Genomic DNA, 18,473 nt, shown 5'->3' with positions numbered 1-18,473 from the left:
ATGTAAATTTCATGGTTGTATTATATGCCTTAAACTTGGTTACATCCTGTTGAATTAAACTCGTTAGAAAAATAATTGTTTTTCTTAGTGTGAAATATTTATCGTGATGACTTTACTGATATTTTCACTATTAAGAATTTGACTTTTTAATGGAGTCTTTTCTTTGGACCAAATTTATTTGTTTGAACCTGAATTATTGAAGTTTCCTTTTGAAATTATTCATTTCCCTTTCTCCATTGTAAATCAAATAAGAGAATAACGAATCCCAATCTAGTAATAAAGTATATCATGATTAAATTAATGAACAGACACTCTCAAGCTTGTAGATTACTCACTAGTTCATCAAATGTAGCTAGCACAATTTTGTTCAATTATTAGTTGAGAATAGTCATTTCTATCTCCTGTGAACGCGCATTTTGCTTATAAGGATGAGATACGTTAGATCAGATTTTAAATATATAAGTTAAATTTGTTGTACAAAATTAAAGTCTGATTTATTATATATTATAATATTTTTTTTGCTTGATTTGACTTTTATAAAGTTTGGTCTAACCTATTAACCTATCTATATTAATAATATTAATTAGATGAATAAATTTAAATTTTAAAAAATTAACAAATTTATTTTTAAAATATAATTTACTTAATATTATTAAAATTTAAATTTTAAAAGAAATATCGAGAAAAAAGTGAATCTTTTTTTTTGTTGAAGGCACAATTCAAGCATAGTCATGTATGTTAATATAAATTCATTCATATATCGTAAACTTATAAACTTATAAAGAAAAAAAATTGTATAAAAAAATATTTTAAATATTAATAATTTGTTTCTACTTTATAAATTTATTTATTTATTTATATTTTTAATAATATATGTATATTAGTTTTTTATTATATTATATAAATAAATTTATTTTTAAAACATAGTTTATTCAATATTAATAAAATTTAAATTTTAAATGAAATATAAGAGAAAAAGTGAATCATTTTCTGTTAAAGAGGTAATTCATGTTTAATCATGTATGTCAATATACATGCACGCTTTATAAACCTATAATTATATATATAAAAAATATTGATATTTTTTTTATAAATTTATTTATATTTTTAATAATATATATATATATATATATATTAATATTTTTTATTATATTATAAAAATAAATAAATTGATCTATTACACGTAATAGACTTTTTTATAAGTTTACAAATAAACTTTTTTAAAAGCTTAAATTTTACATTTTTATTAAACAAATCAAATTAGATCAACCTTTAAAAACATCAAACTATAAATTTATATTTAAGGTCTAATGTATTCTCTTCGTGAGTATCCTCTTTTGAACCGTAGATTTTTAATGGATTCTTCTTATCTTTGCTTAAATGGGTTAGAATTTTTTTTTTTCTTGTGGTTGCTTTGCTTGTTCTCCATATACGTTGGACTCCAATTAACACCGACGAACATGTTCATTTTCATCGAGTAGAAAACGATGCATGCAGCATGTCACTAAAACCAGTGGAATTCAAGCATCAGTCCACTTATTAATGGAATACGGTTCCTTACTTTGATATCGTCAATGTAAGAACATGAATAAAATCCATATCCGTGTCAGATTCTGCCAAAGGTAGCATATATACCATTCTCTCATGCACGATAAGTTTGAATCTCCTGCATTTCTCTACAACTATCTTAGTTGGAGGGGCTGGGCTTATTTCAAACGCAAACTCTTTTCTATTATTCTATATAAAAGGAGAAGTTATAGGAGATCTTAAGTTAAAATCAAAAAGAGAGAGAGAGAGAGAGGTGGGTGTGAAAGAGGCATGGCTCAGTATGGTTTTGCAACATACCGCATATCATCCGCCTACAATACTAGTAGTGTGAGTAGTGAAATAGGTGAGCCTGTTTCAAAACCATTTGCTCCTTTCGTCCCAAAATTAAATAATGGTAATGGTACCTCGGAGGGCTACGTTACCAAGAAAAAAATAGTCCCAGTTGCTAGCGGGCCTTATTTTAGCGACGAAGATGAGAGTGATGATGAATGGACGAAGCATCCTGTTCGTAGTTCCCCACCTAAAGTTGATGAGTTCCTCACCAAGGTGCACAATGAAGCTAGCCGTCCATCAAGTGGCTATGGTGACTACAGAAGCAACAAGCCAAATGGTACTAACTATGACAAGAAGGAAGTGTCCAAGCCATTTGGAGGTGCCATTAAGAATGATAACCATGGTGATGGTTATTATAATAGTGGTACTAATGGTTATGGTGGTCACAAGCCAACTGAAAGTACCATTAGGAATAACAAACATGATGGTACGAATGGGTATGGTGACTATGGTGGACGCAAGCCAGTTGAAAGTACCATTAGGAATAACAAATATGATGATCCTAATGGTTATCGTGACTATGGTGCACGCAAGCCGGTGGTAAGTGCCATGCATGACAAATATGATGGTACTAATGGTTATGGTGGCAACAAAGAAGGGCGCAAACCAATTGGGAGTGCCCTTAACCATGATGGTTACAACGGATATGGTAGTGACTATGGCAACAAAGAAGGACGCAAGCCAATTCGGGGTGCTCTTGACCATGATGATTACAACGGGTATGGTGGTGACTATGGCAACAAAGAAGGGCGCAACCCCGTTGAAATTCCTGTTGTTAAGAAGGGCAAGAATGATGCTTATGGTGGCAATGGAAGTCCTGTTAAGGGCACCAACTATGATGGTCATGGTGGCTATGGAAGTCCTTTTAAGGACAAAATTTATGATGATCATGGTGGCTATGGAAGTCCTTTAAAGAAGGAAAAAAGTTTTGATGATCATGGTGGCTATGGAAGTCCTTTAAAGAAGGAAAAAAGTTTTGATGATCACGGTGGCTATGGAAGTCCTTTTAAGGAGACAAATTTTGATGGTCATAATGGTTCTAAGGGTTATGGTCCTGGAGGCTATGGGGACTATTACAACAACAGCAACAAAGAAGGGCACAAGCCCCCTAGCAGTCCCATGTATAGGGGCTATGGCCACAACAAAGAGAAGGGCAAGCCGTATGGAAGTGTAAGTCCAACTGGACATGATGACAAGTATTATGATGACAATGGTTATGGCAACAAGCAGAGTGGGCCAAAAATCACTTCAAGTTGGACTGCTTCACCAAGAAAAGGGACCCAACTAACTAAGCCCATGAATGATATCGGGGAGGCCATAGAGTTGTTGAAGATCGAAGGCGCAAAGCTAAATGGGCTTAGCCGTGAGCCCAAACCATCATACGAGAACAACCCTCATCAGCGCAGGTATGATGGACCTGGCAATGACAAAAGGGCCATGGATCTGGTGAATGAAACCGAAAGGCTTCCATCGGTACGACCGCGTTTCAATCCCGTTGGAGGAAGAGGTCGCGAACGGGATTATGGCAGCAGCAGTAACGGTGTTATCGATCATGTGGAGGCTCAGAGGAGGTATAATGGCATTGCCATCTAATAAGCCATACATACATATATGAATATGAAGAATTAGTAGTGTGTGTTATGTCCTTTCAGTAATTACATGGCTTGCCTTTATTATGTAATGTATGGTTTTCTGTTGGTATATATGATGATGTATGTGTACCTCGTTCTACTTTCTAGAGGCAAAAGCATGTGAAATAGACTATGTATGGATTGAATAAATATGTGGAGTGCTATGAAATGATGATTCGCCTGGTAACATGGGCATAGTACAAGAAAATTTTAGCAACAGCAATGATTTGCATTCATGTATCATCTTAATTACTTTATTTTAAAATTAAAAAAAAGTCTTTATTTACTTATACTCCAAAAATGAAGCGAACTATGATGATGTTTTTTAGAGGAACACCAAGATCTATGATCACAAAAGCTTGTAGATTTCTACGCTTAGTTTATTGTGAAGAGTATAACTCTGTAGTGAAAGAAGTATCAATTGGCCTGGTAATAGAATTGATTGAGATACTCTAATCACGGATTAATTATGATAGAGAAATTATATTGTAATTAAATATAGAATAACATTGATGAGAAACTTTAAAAATTGATTATGAAACTTTGCGTTTGAACTAATTCCCAAAACTCTAACTCTTCCAAGCAGTATAGCTAACAAAAAAAAATCATTTTCGCCAAAAAAAGAAAAAGTAAACGCTAATTTGCATCCAATATTCGCTAATTTCCTAAATTCATGGCAAGTATTCGCATACTTAATATGACCAAACTCTTTTAGTAATCAGACCCGGTCTAAACATATAGTCAATGGGGTCCTTGTTTTGGACCTATTTAAAAAAATTATTTTATATTAATATATTTATATAATTTTTTCAACTTCATTTTTTATATTCTTAAAAATTTACTCTTAAAAGGTTAATTTCTAAAAAAATATAAATATAATTATATTTTTTCAAGGTTTATGTCAAAAATATTTTTATTTCTAACAAAAATATTATTAATAATTATAAAAAATAAGTTTCACTTTAAGATTTATTTTAAGTCTCATAATGTGTTGGACCGATTTTATGAACAATACAATATTAGTGATATTCAAATATTTACTCTATAAGTCTATTTGAATATAAGTTTAGAGATGTTTTTGAGAATTTTTCTATCAAAAAATACTCTTTAATTTTTATAGAAAAACTTTTAAAAATATTATAATTTGTATTCAAACATGTAATGGTGGGCCCATTTTTTTTAAAACGTACTAAAATTACTTCTAAAAAAATTGATCTCCCTAAAATTTATAAAAATAATATTATAGGTCAATACATGAAAAATATCACATCAGTTTACACTTAAAAAAATATTTAAAATTAATATATAATATGATAAAATATAATAATAATAATAATAATGAATTATTTATCATATTAAAATATTTACATATAAGTATTAAAAACAGTTATTTGTATTTTATTAATTACGAAAAATTTATTTTCACAATTATAATTAATAAATCAATGTAACGTACGTCGTGAGACGTTACATGTAGTTCCCATTATTTTGTTGTTGCTCTCTATTATTTTCTCCCAAGATTTGCAAAAGAAAACTATTTTAGTATATATAGGTTGCACCCCTTCCTCGTTAACCTTGGTTGCATGATCAAAATCTCAATTATGGTTGCTTTAGAGCTTTGTGATGTCAATATTTTCATGAAGTTCTTCACGATCCATCGACTCACTCTAGGTTTGCCATGAGATTCTTATTTATGCTTATATATCTCCCAATTGAAACAAATTGAGTCCATGGGATGGAGTCAGAAATTTATATTAATGATAACACTTACATACAAATATACTAATATCATAACTAATTTATTTTTATTTATATATTTTTATAAATCTTTCTATCATATTATATATCAAATCTTATATATATTTTTCTCTTTTTTTCTCTTATCCTAAATAATTTATTATTATTTATATGTTTTTATAAATCTTTGTACACCATTTATTTTCTAGCTTGTCTTTGTTTGTTTGTTTGTTTTTTTTTATTCCTCAATTCCTATTGACTCTTCACAAGATTTAGCAATCTCTCCTGATAATAAGAGATGTTTAATTTAAAAATCTCCATCATATCATTGTTGTCTTCTTTTTGTGTTTTTATCATAGACCTTTTTTATCATGATTTTTTTTTATATTTCGATCAATTAGATAATTTTATTTGTTTTGTCAATAATCTCTCTCGAGTGTCTACAAATCTAGGAGAACATCCATATTTTTTCATACCATTCAATTTCTTACCATAGCCATTAATAGTTTAATTTTTTTTATTAAACATTAATAAGGCTATATAAATCAATAATTTTTAAGTTAAGGTGTATAAAAAAGACTTTAATAAGCCATATATATATATGACTTTGGGACAAGGATCTTTTGTAGTGCCAAAAAAAAAAAAAAGGTGCAGCTGGTGCAGTTTGACGAATTTGTTTTAAAATGTTTTGAATAATTTTTTTTTTTTGTCTAGTTTCATTTTAAAAATAACAATATCTTTAATAATTTTTGTCACGGAAATAGTCAATTTTAAGATTGAGATATTGTAGATATAAGATAATCATAAATACTCGCGATCCATGATCCATGATTTTGGATGTGCTTATCAGTTATCACGACCCAAATTAAATTATGTTATACACATCCCGCTGCATCATGTTTCTCATTATTCACATGTTTTGATACAAATTTTGTAATTAAAATTGGTTTAATTACATATTTTACTTAGTATTTTAATTTGTGTATTCTACATATAAATGTTTGTTTTATGTAATCATACTTTATAAAATAATTTTAATACATAAATACTTTAAAATATAAAAATTATATTTTAGGTGTATATTCTAGTGCAAATTATTTTAAATTACTAAAGGTTTTTTTTTTTAAAAAATACTGAAATTTTATATAAAATTAAAAATAAAAGGATAAATGAAAGAGAGGGTTTTTGACCAAAGTGGGGTCGTTGACCAAGTTATTTACGTAAATGAGGCTGTTCTGAATTTATTTACGCCTTTGGGGCTGTTTACAACGGTGTCGCTATGGGCCACAGCGACACCAATGCCACGTGGTTTTTTTTTTTTTTGGCGGACGGATGGCTGGAATGAGCCACAACAGTGTCGCTATGGGCTGGACCAACACAGTTTGTGAGCCAACAAAGCTGGTGTAGCCCATAGCGACACCATTTAAGAAAAAAAACGAAAAAAACTGAAATAATTTAAATGTAACCTTAAAATAATCAACTGAGTATACTTATTATATATTTATAAAAAAAAATTATTTAAAAACGTAATTTTAAAAAATAGATTTAATTATTTATTTAAGTGGCGCTGTGACCTATAGCGACACAGAGTCGCTGTGGCCCACAGCGCCACTAATTAATTTTTTTTTTTTAGTTATTAACTTATTTTGTTTAGAAATTTGTTTAATTTATATTTAGCACTTAAATATTAATTTGTAATTATAAAGTTTATTTTTCTGTAATTTATATTGTTTTTGTATATATATTTTTGTCCTTTAAATAATTTTAAATAGGCGCTGTGGCCTACAGCGACTCTTAGTGTCGCTGTGGCCCACAACGCCAGTAATTTTTTTTTTTTTAGTTATTAACTTATTATCATAAAAATATATATTTATATATTTATCTATTTCTGATTTTTTTGTATTTTATACATTTTTAATTTTCTATTTTTTTAAAAATTATTAAAATAAATTGTTTTTTATCACATTTTATTTTGTGTCGCTATGGCCTACAGCGCCCACAGCGCCACATTATTATTATTATTTTTTTTAAAATTATTCAAATATTTGATTTTTTATCAACTTTTATTTTATTTACGCATATCATAAAAATATATATTTATATATTTATCTATTTCTGATTTTTTTGTATTTTATACATTTTTAATTTTCTATTTTTTTTTAAAAATTATTAAAATAAATTATTTTTGATCACATTTTATTTTATTTACGAATACATAAAAATATGTACTTATAAATATTTACCTATTTCTCATTTTTCTTTATTTTATACATTTTTATTTTTATATTTACGTTTTTTAATTCTTTTTTATCACATTTTAATTATTAAAAATTATTTTTTTAAAAATATGTGACGCTGTGGCCTACAGCGCCACTTTATTTCTGTTTTTTTTTAAATTATTAAAATAAATTATTTTTTATCACATTTGATTTTATTTACGAATACATAAAAATATGTACTTATAAATATTTACCTATTTCTCATTTTTCTTTATTTTATACATTTTTATTTTTGTATTTACGTTTTTTAATTCTTTTTTATCACATTTTATATATCTGAATTTTTTTTAAAAAAGGGGGCGCTGTAGCCTACCACATCACTATATTTCTATTTTTTAAAAAAAATTATTAAATAATTTGTTTTTTACCACTTTTTAATTATTAAAAATAAATGTTTTTTTATATATGTGGCTTTAGGCTACAGCGACTTTATTCTAGCTGTTTTGTGGCGCTGTAGGCTGTAGCGACACTATTAATATGGCTTTCTTGAAGTGTAAAAAAAGCTACGTGGCAACGGTGTCGCTATGACCCATAGCAACACCGTTGTAAACAGTCCCAAAGGCGTAAATAAATTCAAAACAGCCCTATTTACATAAATAACTTGGTCAACGACCCCACTTTGGTCAAAAAGCCTGAAAGAGATGAAAAGTTGGAGAAAAAAAATCACTAAAAATATTTACATTGAAAAAAGCAATTAAAACACTCATGTTAAAAATAGTTTCTAATAATACTCATTTAACTTATGTGAGACTCAATAAATAATTTCAACTCTTAAATATGTTGATTGTGTTAACTCATTTAACTCGTATTAAATTTAAAAGATAAAATAAAAAAAATTCTCTAAATTTAAGATATAAAAAATATATTTAAATTAAAAAAAATAGAATTGTTTAATAATGAAGGAACAACTCAACGGTAGTTGATGTGATGACAATGAACACATTAAGACTGCATCTTTAATAAAATAAAATAAAAGTAAAATTTAAACATTAATAATTATGAATCATTTGAGTCGTTGGTGAAAGAGTGTCTGAATTCCGTTCCTTTTAGTCCTTTTTCCAGTTATTCCCTCTCGTGTGTTTTCTTTTCTTGTTTGGGCACTCCAATGAAATAAAAAGAAAAAAGAAGGAAAATAGTAGTAAGAAATAAGAATGAATTTAGGAAGCAGGGAAGAGGAGAAAAGAAAAGAAACGAAATGGGTGTTGTAAGAAAGAGATTTGGAGAGGTTTGACTTTTTGAGAGTTGGAATTGGAAGATCTCATCCTCTCTATATTCCTCGTTTCGTCTCAGAGCCAGAAAAGACCAAACAACATCACAAGAACAAACAAACGCAGGTAAACAGTACCCACAACACTTCTCAGACAAGACAACCTCTTTCTCTTTATAGGAATTACAAAACCCCAGCTCCAATTACTGTTCCTCTGCAACAACCCACAATCTTTTTTCCCTTTTCTTTCTCAACCCCATCACGTGCTTGCTCTGTGCCTATCTGGGGAAATAAAAATTTAAAAAAAAAAACTTTTTTTTTTGCTTTTCACTCTCCTTGTGTGTATGTAGATAGATAGATCACTTTGACGCCGCCCTGAATCTGGCTACCTTTGACCTCAACTTAATTCTTAATTCTTAATTGATCTCCTGCTATGTTTGTGCGCCTGCACCTTGTGGGCCAGTGATTGTTCAAAACGTGAATAAGTTTTACTTTGATTCCAAATTTTGTAGGATTACCTAGTTGATCAAGGGTAAAAAGCATGTTACTATGTTACTCATTCATATTCACAAGTTATAGTTATAATCATAATCATAATCATACTTGCTTTTTTTATTGGATTAGTGTGGTGATAAAAACCCTTGCATAAACAGGCCATGTCAAGGGAATGAAGCTTGAGTTCGAGGAGAATAAATGGGGTGTGTGATTAGCAGAGAAGTGTCATCCGGAATAATCTCTGAGGGGAAGGAGGAGAAGAATTTGAGTGGTGAGTCCAACAAGGTTGATGAAGTGTCCACAAGCAGAGCTGAGGGGAACGAGGTAGAGGCTCAGAAGGGTGAGAAGGAAAAGGAAGAGAATGGTGGTGATGACGGGGTTCGGCAGCCGAAGGGCGAAAGAAGAAGATCAAAGCCAAATCCAAGGCTAAGTAATCCACCAAAGCATTTGCAAGGAGAGCAAGTAGCAGCTGGATGGCCACCTTGGCTAACAGCAGTGTGTGGGGAGGCACTTAATGGGTGGATTCCACGAAAGGCTGACACATTTGAGAAAATTGATAAGGTGGGTTTGTATTGACTGGCTAAATTTTGAACTTTGGTTATTTTTAGGGTGCTTGTGTTACATTCGACTTGAGATGGAAATGTATTTGATGAGTCATGCCATATCAGGGATGTATGGATGTGGTTTGAAGTCCATCAATATTGTCATAACTCATGATGCATTATTGGAATGATAAAAGGAATTGAGTCTACATATTGAGATGCATTATTCTGCTCTTCTCATTCTTGTTTTCTTTTTCTTTGAATTTCCCTTTGTATTAGATTGGTCAAGGAACTTATAGTAATGTATACAAAGCTAAAGACACATTGACGGGTAAGATTGTTGCACTGAAGAAGGTTCGATTTGACAATTTGGAACCTGAGAGTGTAAAATTCATGGCTAGAGAGATTCTTATTTTGCGAAGATTGGATCACCCCAATGTTATTAAGCTAGAAGGTTTAGTTACATCGAGAATGTCCTTGAGTTTGTACCTGGTGTTTGATTACATGGTGCATGATTTAGCTGGACTTGCTGCAAGCCCTGACATCAAATTCACAGAGCCTCAGGTTAGACCAGGTTTGCCTTAATAATCTAAGAAATAAATTATAAAGTTCAGTTTCTGTCTGATTGGCAGTATTTGATGTCTCCAAATACTGTGTCTCTCCTACTGCAGGTTAAATGTTACATGCATCAGCTGCTATCAGGACTTGAGCACTGTCATAGTCGAAACGTACTTCACCGAGATATTAAAGGATCAAATCTTCTTATTGACAATGAAGGAATACTTAAAATTGCTGACTTTGGACTTGCATCTTTTTTTGATCCAAACCACAGGCATCCCATGACTAATCGGGTGGTTACCCTTTGGTACCGCCCTCTTGAGTTGCTTCTTGGTGCCATAGAATATGGTGTTGGTGTGGACCTGTGGAGTGTTGGTTGCATTTTAGGAGAGTTATTGGCAGGGAAACCTATTTTGCCTGGTCGTACAGAGGTGAAAACATAAAATGTGTTTTGATTTATAGTAATTTTCATTTCCCTTCAATCTCTGCTTAACAGTTAGCGTGATACAACAAATTTTCTGTTTTGAAATAGTCAAAAAGAAGTTATATATTCTATTGGAAGATTCTACTTTCTAGACATGAATATGTGAACCTTTTACTTATTGCTTTGCAACTCCTCCTCCCTCCCTCCCTCCCTAACCCCTCTTTTCTCGCAGGGTAAGTCCATGTGCATTTAATCCAAGTTTTGTGCTCTGTACTGCCATTAGAAGGTCCACAATGTGCATATTTGCAATGAATATGATGACATGCAATCAATGAGAAATGAAAGAAAAACCATGAGAAATAACCAAGGGCTGAATTACTGAATGATCTAACTATTGTATTAAATAGACAACTGCATATGCCTTTGTTGAGATTTAAAACATGATTAATGAAAGTGGAACAAGTCAAATTGTAGCCCAGATAGTGTTAAAGCCAGTGGAAGAGATCGTAACTACTTGTTACTTCTAGTCTCTCTGATGTAGCATTTGTACCATTGGTTTTCATTTTTGCATGTCTACAATTTGCTTTATACCCCTTGTTCAAGCTGCTTGATGTACATGTACAATTTGAAACAAAAATTAGGTTAAAAGGAGATACAAATTTTGATTTCTATAAGGGAGCATGATTGTTATAGCTGAGCTGAATGATGGTCAATAAGGTATTTACTTGAAAATTTCTTGGGAGGAATGAAATGGCATAGCACAACTGGATATTTCTTGACAAGATAATTGCATACTAGAAGCTGTAGACCTGTTACTAATTCAAAATGTTATTCCCAAAACATTTTTCTTGGTTGACTGTTATAAAGTCTTAGTTTACCTATATTATTTAGCTGTGGGTTGATGATAAATGAAGCAAGGCGCCCTCAAAGTATAAGGATAATCAGGACATGCATTTCTAAGGATTTATTGGTACTAGTGACTAATAATTTTGGTTTGGTTATCTAATTATGCAACGCGGACTGATAACTAGGAAACTGTGTTACTCTGCAATGTGTACAAGATTTCTGTATTTGTTTAAATGCATTCCAAGTATGTTTTCAGCAAATCACCCTTTTTAAGTGATATAGTAGATCTTATGTTTAGTTCTATCATCTCTTACATAGTTTGAGGGAATTTGTAATGCATTAAGGTTATATCACTTGCTCTTTATTAACTGTTATGTGAAATCTCAATATATTTGCTGACCTTTACTTGTTGACTTAGGTGGAACAACTGCATAAGATATACAAACTTTGTGGTTCACCTTCTGATGAGTATTGGAAGAAGTCCAAGATGCCTAATGCTACCTTGTTTAAACCTCGAGAACCATACAAGAGATGCATAAGAGAGACATTCAAAGATTTTCCACCTTCTGCTCTGCCCCTCATCGACACTCTTCTTGCAATTGATCCGGCAGAGCGGATGAGTGCCTCAGATGCTCTAATAAGTGAGGTGGGCTTTTCAAAATTCCTGATTGTTTTGTCATTTAAATGCTGGCATGGAATTTTTAAATTTTGTATTGCCATGTTATTGATATTATGATTTGCTACTTAGACGATTGTAATCTATTGGATCCTGATCTATTCTCAGTGTATGTTAGATCGCCTAAAGCACATAAACCCTTTCATGAAACATATAAAATAAACCTCATGCTGAAATTCATGATGGCCTATGACTTATTTGTGATGTAGGCACTAGTTTTATTTGGCACTATGATACTTAACAACAATGATTGCCGGTGAATGCTTCTATTGTTGACAATACACTTTGGAGAACATGGTTCTTCAGCTTCTTGCCTTGGATATCTTATACCAAAAAACCATTGTTATTTTGTATTGGCCTGATGATGTGCCTCTCCTAAGCTTTGTTTACTTTAGAATATGCATCCCTTCTTGGAATAGGATCAACAAGTTTGATTTGATGTAAAATGCTGGTGTCTAGGTAACCTAGGAAGAGAAATCACTCTGTCTCGTTTCCCTTGGAATAATATGTAAACAAATGTCCTTAGTGATGGAATGGGTGACGTGTTTTAAATGATCACCATAAGGGGTGTGGATATTCCAAATATATTTTAATAAATTGAAACTTGTCTTGAATCTGAAGTAGGTGTTATCTTTGTTGAATTTAGATGCTCTTTTTCTAAAGAATAAAAAAATAAAACCTATATATGCATTTACTTTGTTCAACTTTCCTATCATTTTGCAGTTCTTTACCACAGAACCTTATGCTTGTGATCCTTCTAGTCTTCCAAAATATCCCCCAACCAAGGAAATGGATGCTAAACGACGGGATGACGAAGCAAGGAGGTATATTTCCTCTTTAAGTTTGCTTTATTCACAGTTTCACACTAGAAGTTAGGTGCACATGCATTTGAACATTTATTAAAGGCAATGATATTATTCATAAAAAAAAAAGGTCAGAAAAGTGTGAGGTATGGACATTATGGGTAAAAATGTTAGGTGGAGTTAAGTGTTAACAATTCCATTTTATATTATCTCAATTATTCAGTGACATTTTATAACCTTGCATCTTTTTTTGAGTAACTTACAGATATGCAAATAATAATAATGACTCTTGTGGAACAAAAAGTGGAGACTGCAACTATTTACATGTTCTCTTTATTGACAGTAGTGATACAAGTGATGAACTATACTTTTCCTGTAAGCATGCTTTAATATTATTCTGAACACCACTAAAGATGGTGGGCAGACAAAACAGAGTCTGCTTTAACTTACACACACACAATGACATGCACTTTGTTTATAGAGATATGAAGAGCGAAGAGTGATCCTTTTGATTAACAATTTAACATCTGCAAGTTTTAATTTACTGATCCTTTTATATTTGACCGAGAATCTCTGCAAATATGAATGGTCAGATCAAGAGCTGCGGGCAAAACTCATGTTGATGGTGCAAGGAAGAACCGAACACGTGATCGTGCTGTAAAACCTGTTCCTGCTGCGGAAGCCAATGCCGAGCTTCAATCCAATATTGATGTATGTTAAAGATAATTACTTCTATTGATAATCACAAATATATCTTTTTGATGCATTGGTTTATGAAGTCACTTAATAGATGTGCTTTGAGATTATTTTATCCCCCAAGATTAAATAATTAAATGAAATGATTGTAAAAACAAGTAGAAAGAGCAGTGTTGGGATTTGATTACTGAACTTTCCTCATGGTTCTCACTCTTACACTGACAGTTATCTAGGGATAACAATTTCAAGTAGACTAGTAAGTTATTAGCAGTCAACTAGGTGATTATTAAAGCTATCAATCTAGTTCTTCAGTTTGTATGTGGCTTTGTCTATGAATCTCATTTAGAGTCTATATGGGTAAACTTCTCCACAAACACTTTTAGGAAAGAAAAATAGAAAAGATAAATAAAATAAGTTTCTCTATAAGTTAAAATTAGTTTATGATGCATAAGCTAATTTGTAGAGGTTCTTTCTTATTAACCTCTTCAAAACCTTGTTTTTAACTTATGTATTAACTAATTTTAATTTATAGAGAAACTTATTTTGATTTTTCTTCCTATTTTTTCACCTAGAAGTTTATTCAAACAAATCCTTAATCCTGACTTGTCTTATTACCGATGCTTTCCTTCTAATAAAATTCATTTTCATTTTTTTTAATTGAAAATCTCTATTGTGATTGAAAGTATAGAAGGATTGTTAAAATTTGTTGTTATGATTTCCCATTCTACAGAGAAGGCGTTTAATCACTCATGCAAATGCTAAGAGCAAGAGTGAAAAGTTTCCTCCACCACATGAAGATGGACAGCTTGGATTTCCTTTGGGATCTTCCAACCATATTGATCCAGATATTGTTCCTCCTGACGTCTCTTTGGGTTCAACCTCATACACATTTTCAAAGGATCCATTCCAAGCTTGGTCAGGTCCCATTGGTAATCCTGCTACCATTGGTGTCACAAAGCGAAAGAAACACACTGCAGGTGATGCATTGGATTTATCAAAACCATATAAAGGTGCCCTCAAGGATAAGGTTAAAGGAAAGAAAATCATAGCTTAGATATTTAATACATTCTTGTAGAGTCAAATTAAGAAATAACCTGTTCTTGCTGCCTCATTTTTGGTGTTGGAGTCCAACTGCTTCATGTTTGCTTCTTAAAAGTTAATTCCTTATCAAGGGGTCCCCATTTTTAGATCTTCATTTTTTTTCTTCATAGTTTTGATCTATAGGGTTTCATTTAGATAGATGCTTTTTCTTGAGGGGGCTTGTTAAGTCTGTTGGTATTATAGAGAATTAATGTGATGTACATCGTATTTTTTATACTTGTGTCAATATCTGAATTCTATTTAATTTGTTGAGAATTGCAATAAATTTTGAGTTGTTTTTGTGTCCTCGGTTATAGGTCTAGGTGCTTGCACCTCCAGTTTGTACCAAAACCAAAATTCATAGTGACTTGTTTGCTTTCTGTCATTCTGTATTTAATTTTGCTTTTTTTTTGTTTTTTTTATATCACCTCAATCTCAATGAAGTTCTTATTTTTCATCCAATTTTACTGAGAGATAATCCACACCTTTATGAAGAAAAAAAAAATTCTATATATAAACACAAAGTTATCTTGCATGAGAGTGTTTGTAGGTATTTCTTCTCAACTAGAGTGTTTTTAGAGATTCTCTCTTAACTTCTTAATTATTTTAATTTATATTTATCATATTTACTTTGAAATTAAATTTTAATATATAATTTATAATAATTTTACAACATAGTATAAACTACTTGTTTCTATATATTAAACATAATTAATTATCTTGCGCATGTGTTTTTAGATGATATATTTTTAGAATGATGGAGTTTTTTTAACTTCTTATCTTTAATTTTATATTTATCATATTTATTTTTAACTTAAGTTTAAATATTTTAAAATAAATTTTCAATGATTAAAAATATTTTTTTACAATAATATAAATTATTTATCATAAATTTAAAATATAATTTATTTATTTAAAAATATCTATTTATATAAATTTCAAATATAATATTGTTTATATATTTAAATATAATATTTATTTATTATAATTTTAATTATATATATTACACATTTGACATGTGTAATGCATAAGTTAGAATACTAGTTAAAATAATGTCTATATGCATGTGATTTAGGTGACAATAATTTAGGGTTAAATTGATGATTTTAAAATTATTTTCACCTAGATCATGTGTGTGTGAATTATAATCGTCTAAGGGCAAGGGTATAAATGAGGGTAAATTAGAAGAAATATAACAGAAATTGATTTTGAATAAAGTAGAAGTATCATTCTTTAAGAGATTAAACTTATTTGCTTAAAAAAAAAAAGAGATTAAACTTATATTTATTTTTTCGCTATTAATAAAGTAGAAGTATCATTCTTTAAGAGATTAAAAAATATTCTTTTTCCTTTTTATGTTAACAAAATATAACAAAACTATACATTATCAATCATTATAAAATCAAAATAAATTATGAAGATCTTAATAAATAAAGGTTGAAATATTTAAATTAAAACATTAAAATATTAACATATTACACTTGAATTATTCCATGTTTAATCTTTTTTGCTACATGAGGGAATGAAAAAGACAAACTAAAACAAAAACAAAGGATTTCTAAATATAAAGTGACTCTGTCTTACCTGCGGTAATAAAAGAAATTGTTACGTACTAATTATTAAATCGGTTAATTAAACATGTGATTAACGCAAATCATAATTTTAAAATAAAATTCAATATAATCTTAAATGATATCTCATGTTAAAAAGTAATTATATCTATGATTAAAATATTAAATTATTGTCAACTTTGTTAAAAGCAATAATAAATATAAAAAACTAAAGCAAAATAAAAGTGGCAAAAGAAATCTACCTGTGCTTACAAAAAGAAACTTCAGAATCTGATACTATTTTAATATGCAACTATATGGTTTTTGAATTTTAAAATTTTAAAAACTCAAAAATGAAGTGAGAGAAATAAAAGAAAATTATGAATAAAAACGTAAAAATATCTTTTCGGTCAAAAGATTTATTTATTTTTAAATGCAAAGACTAGAATAGCACCAAAATATATCAATAATTTAGAAAGATTAAAATGTCTTTTCACGGACATAAAACATTTATATATAGATAGTGGGCATATAAATTAAAAAACAAATATTAAAAAATCCCTACAAACAATAAATTAATCAGAAGTTGTGATTGTACTTTAGTCGTTACTCTAGTTAATATTCCTGTCCTGGGCCATCAGAGTTCGTATTAATTGTTTCGATTGGCCCATTAGGTAATTACCACTTGCCAGTGCCCAGTGGTGACCCAACCCATCAATACATCAGCCACATCGTCCTTTGAATCTTCAATTACCAATGTTGCTTCTTCTTATTCCTCGCCCTCCAACTATACCTCATTGCCAACTACACCTCCTCTTTAGTTTATATATATTTTCTTATAATAAAAGAATATTTTATAAATAAAATATGTATGAATAGCATGAAGAAAATAAATAAAACCTAAAAAGTGGTTGTGATAATTATTTTAAAATAAAAGATATATAATATATAATATTACTATTTTGAGAGCAAATGAACTAAGAGTGATTGATTAATAAACTCTCATAATGTGATTTTTATAGAAGCATTCCATTTCACACATTCATGAATATATCATGTTTTTTTATCCATTATTAGAGTTTGTGTCTATAATAACTCTAACTCACACATTCATGAATTTTCAATGAATTGGGTAAACTTGTTTCATGAAATAAATCGACTAGTTTTTTTAATTTGTGTACGGTCTATGAAGCTCGCAAATAAATAGGTTAGTTCGCAAGTCCAATTATATCTATTTTTTTATAAATACTAAAAAATAAATAGGATTTATTTTCCATTTTAACATATGAAAACATGAGAAAAATACATAAAATTTGATATGTATATATATGTGTGTAACATAAAATTTGATATAAATGCACGAGGAAAAAAATACATAAAAATAATTTATTAAAAAATGACCTACCTTCAAGGTTTGCAAACTAAGTTCACGAAGTCTATAGGCTTTACAAGCTAGACTAAGAACTTCATTCTACTTATACAAATTTAAAAAAATTGGTCATATCTGCATGGGCTATGGACTAAATAGACCGATCTGCGGACTTGAGTCCATATACCCACCCTTAAAAACAAGATAGACGATCTGTAATTCTATTGAAAATCCTTAAAAAGATTAATAGTTGAATTTCTCGCTTTATATGGGGTGGTGTGGTATCTTATCTTAATCTAACTATTTTGTAACTAAAATAAATAAATCTTTTGATGAGGATTATTATTGTTGTATTTTATATATTTTTATTTAATTTAAAATTATTATACTATACATTATTTTTTTTAATTTAAATATAAAATTTGGCGCCCTCTAATTTATTTTAACTATGATGAAATTAAAATTAAAATTGTGACTTCAAATTTTAATTCTATCGTCTCATTGAACTGTCAAAGAGGACATATTAATTAAAAAGATTAAATTATATTTTTGTCTCTTCAATTTGATTTCACTAGTTTTAAATGGTTCAATTTAATCATCTAATTTTTTAAAAATATTTAATGTTGTTATTCCATCCAAATTGACACTAATGATATTAATAAAAGGCTTAATTGCATTTTTGTATTGTAATTGTGCAAT

The 18,473-nt window shown here is 29.8% G+C and overlaps 1 protein-coding gene across 5 annotated transcripts; it reads left to right on the top strand.

Annotated features, from left to right (window-relative positions):
* The first annotated feature begins 8,544 nt into the window (after positions 1-8,544).
* LOC109814620 (putative serine/threonine-protein kinase At1g54610) lies at positions 8,545-15,240 on the top strand. Of its 5 annotated transcripts, XR_014427878.1 has the most exons (9): positions 8,545-8,862; positions 9,360-9,791; positions 10,052-10,336; positions 10,444-10,761; positions 12,019-12,246; positions 13,000-13,100; positions 13,345-13,454; positions 13,673-13,790; positions 14,506-14,646. XR_014427878.1 is itself a non-coding variant. In XM_020379096.3 (8 exons), the coding sequence occupies exons 2-8, from the start codon at positions 9,429-9,431 to the stop codon at positions 14,827-14,829; spliced, it is 1,737 nt and encodes a 578-aa protein (XP_020234685.1). In that variant the 5' UTR covers positions 8,549-8,862; positions 9,389-9,428; the 3' UTR covers positions 14,830-15,240. The 5 variants fall into 5 exon arrangements, 4 of the variants coding, with proteins under 4 accessions (XP_020234685.1, XP_020234680.1, XP_082915913.1 ...); XM_020379096.3 differs by lacking the exon at positions 13,345-13,454 and having other exon boundaries at positions 8,549-8,862; positions 9,389-9,791; positions 14,506-15,240; XM_020379091.3 differs by lacking the exon at positions 13,345-13,454 and having other exon boundaries at positions 8,549-8,862; positions 14,506-15,240.
* Positions 15,241-18,473: the final 3,233 nt, after the last annotated feature.

The sequence above is a fragment of the Cajanus cajan genome, chromosome 7 (assembly GCF_000230855.2).
Source record: "Cajanus cajan strain Asha chromosome 7, NIPB_CcT2T_4, whole genome shotgun sequence".
Classification (NCBI taxonomy): domain Eukaryota; kingdom Viridiplantae; phylum Streptophyta; class Magnoliopsida; order Fabales; family Fabaceae; genus Cajanus; species Cajanus cajan.
Note: the sequence above shows the minus strand (reverse complement) of the source record. Positions and strands in the feature narration are given on the sequence as shown.

Bases quoted from the DNA above. Each gene is read 5' to 3' on its own strand.
- LOC109814620 (XM_020379096.3), top strand. From the start codon at position 9,429: ATGGGGTGTGTGATTAGCAGAGAAGTGTCATCCGGAATAATCTCTGAG. The intron at 12,247-12,999 runs GTGGGCTTTTCA...ATCATTTTGCAG, and splicing joins CAGATGCTCTAATAAGTGAG to TTCTTTACCACAGAACCTTA. The intron at 13,791-14,505 runs GTATGTTAAAGA...CCCATTCTACAG, and splicing joins AGCTTCAATCCAATATTGAT to AGAAGGCGTTTAATCACTCA.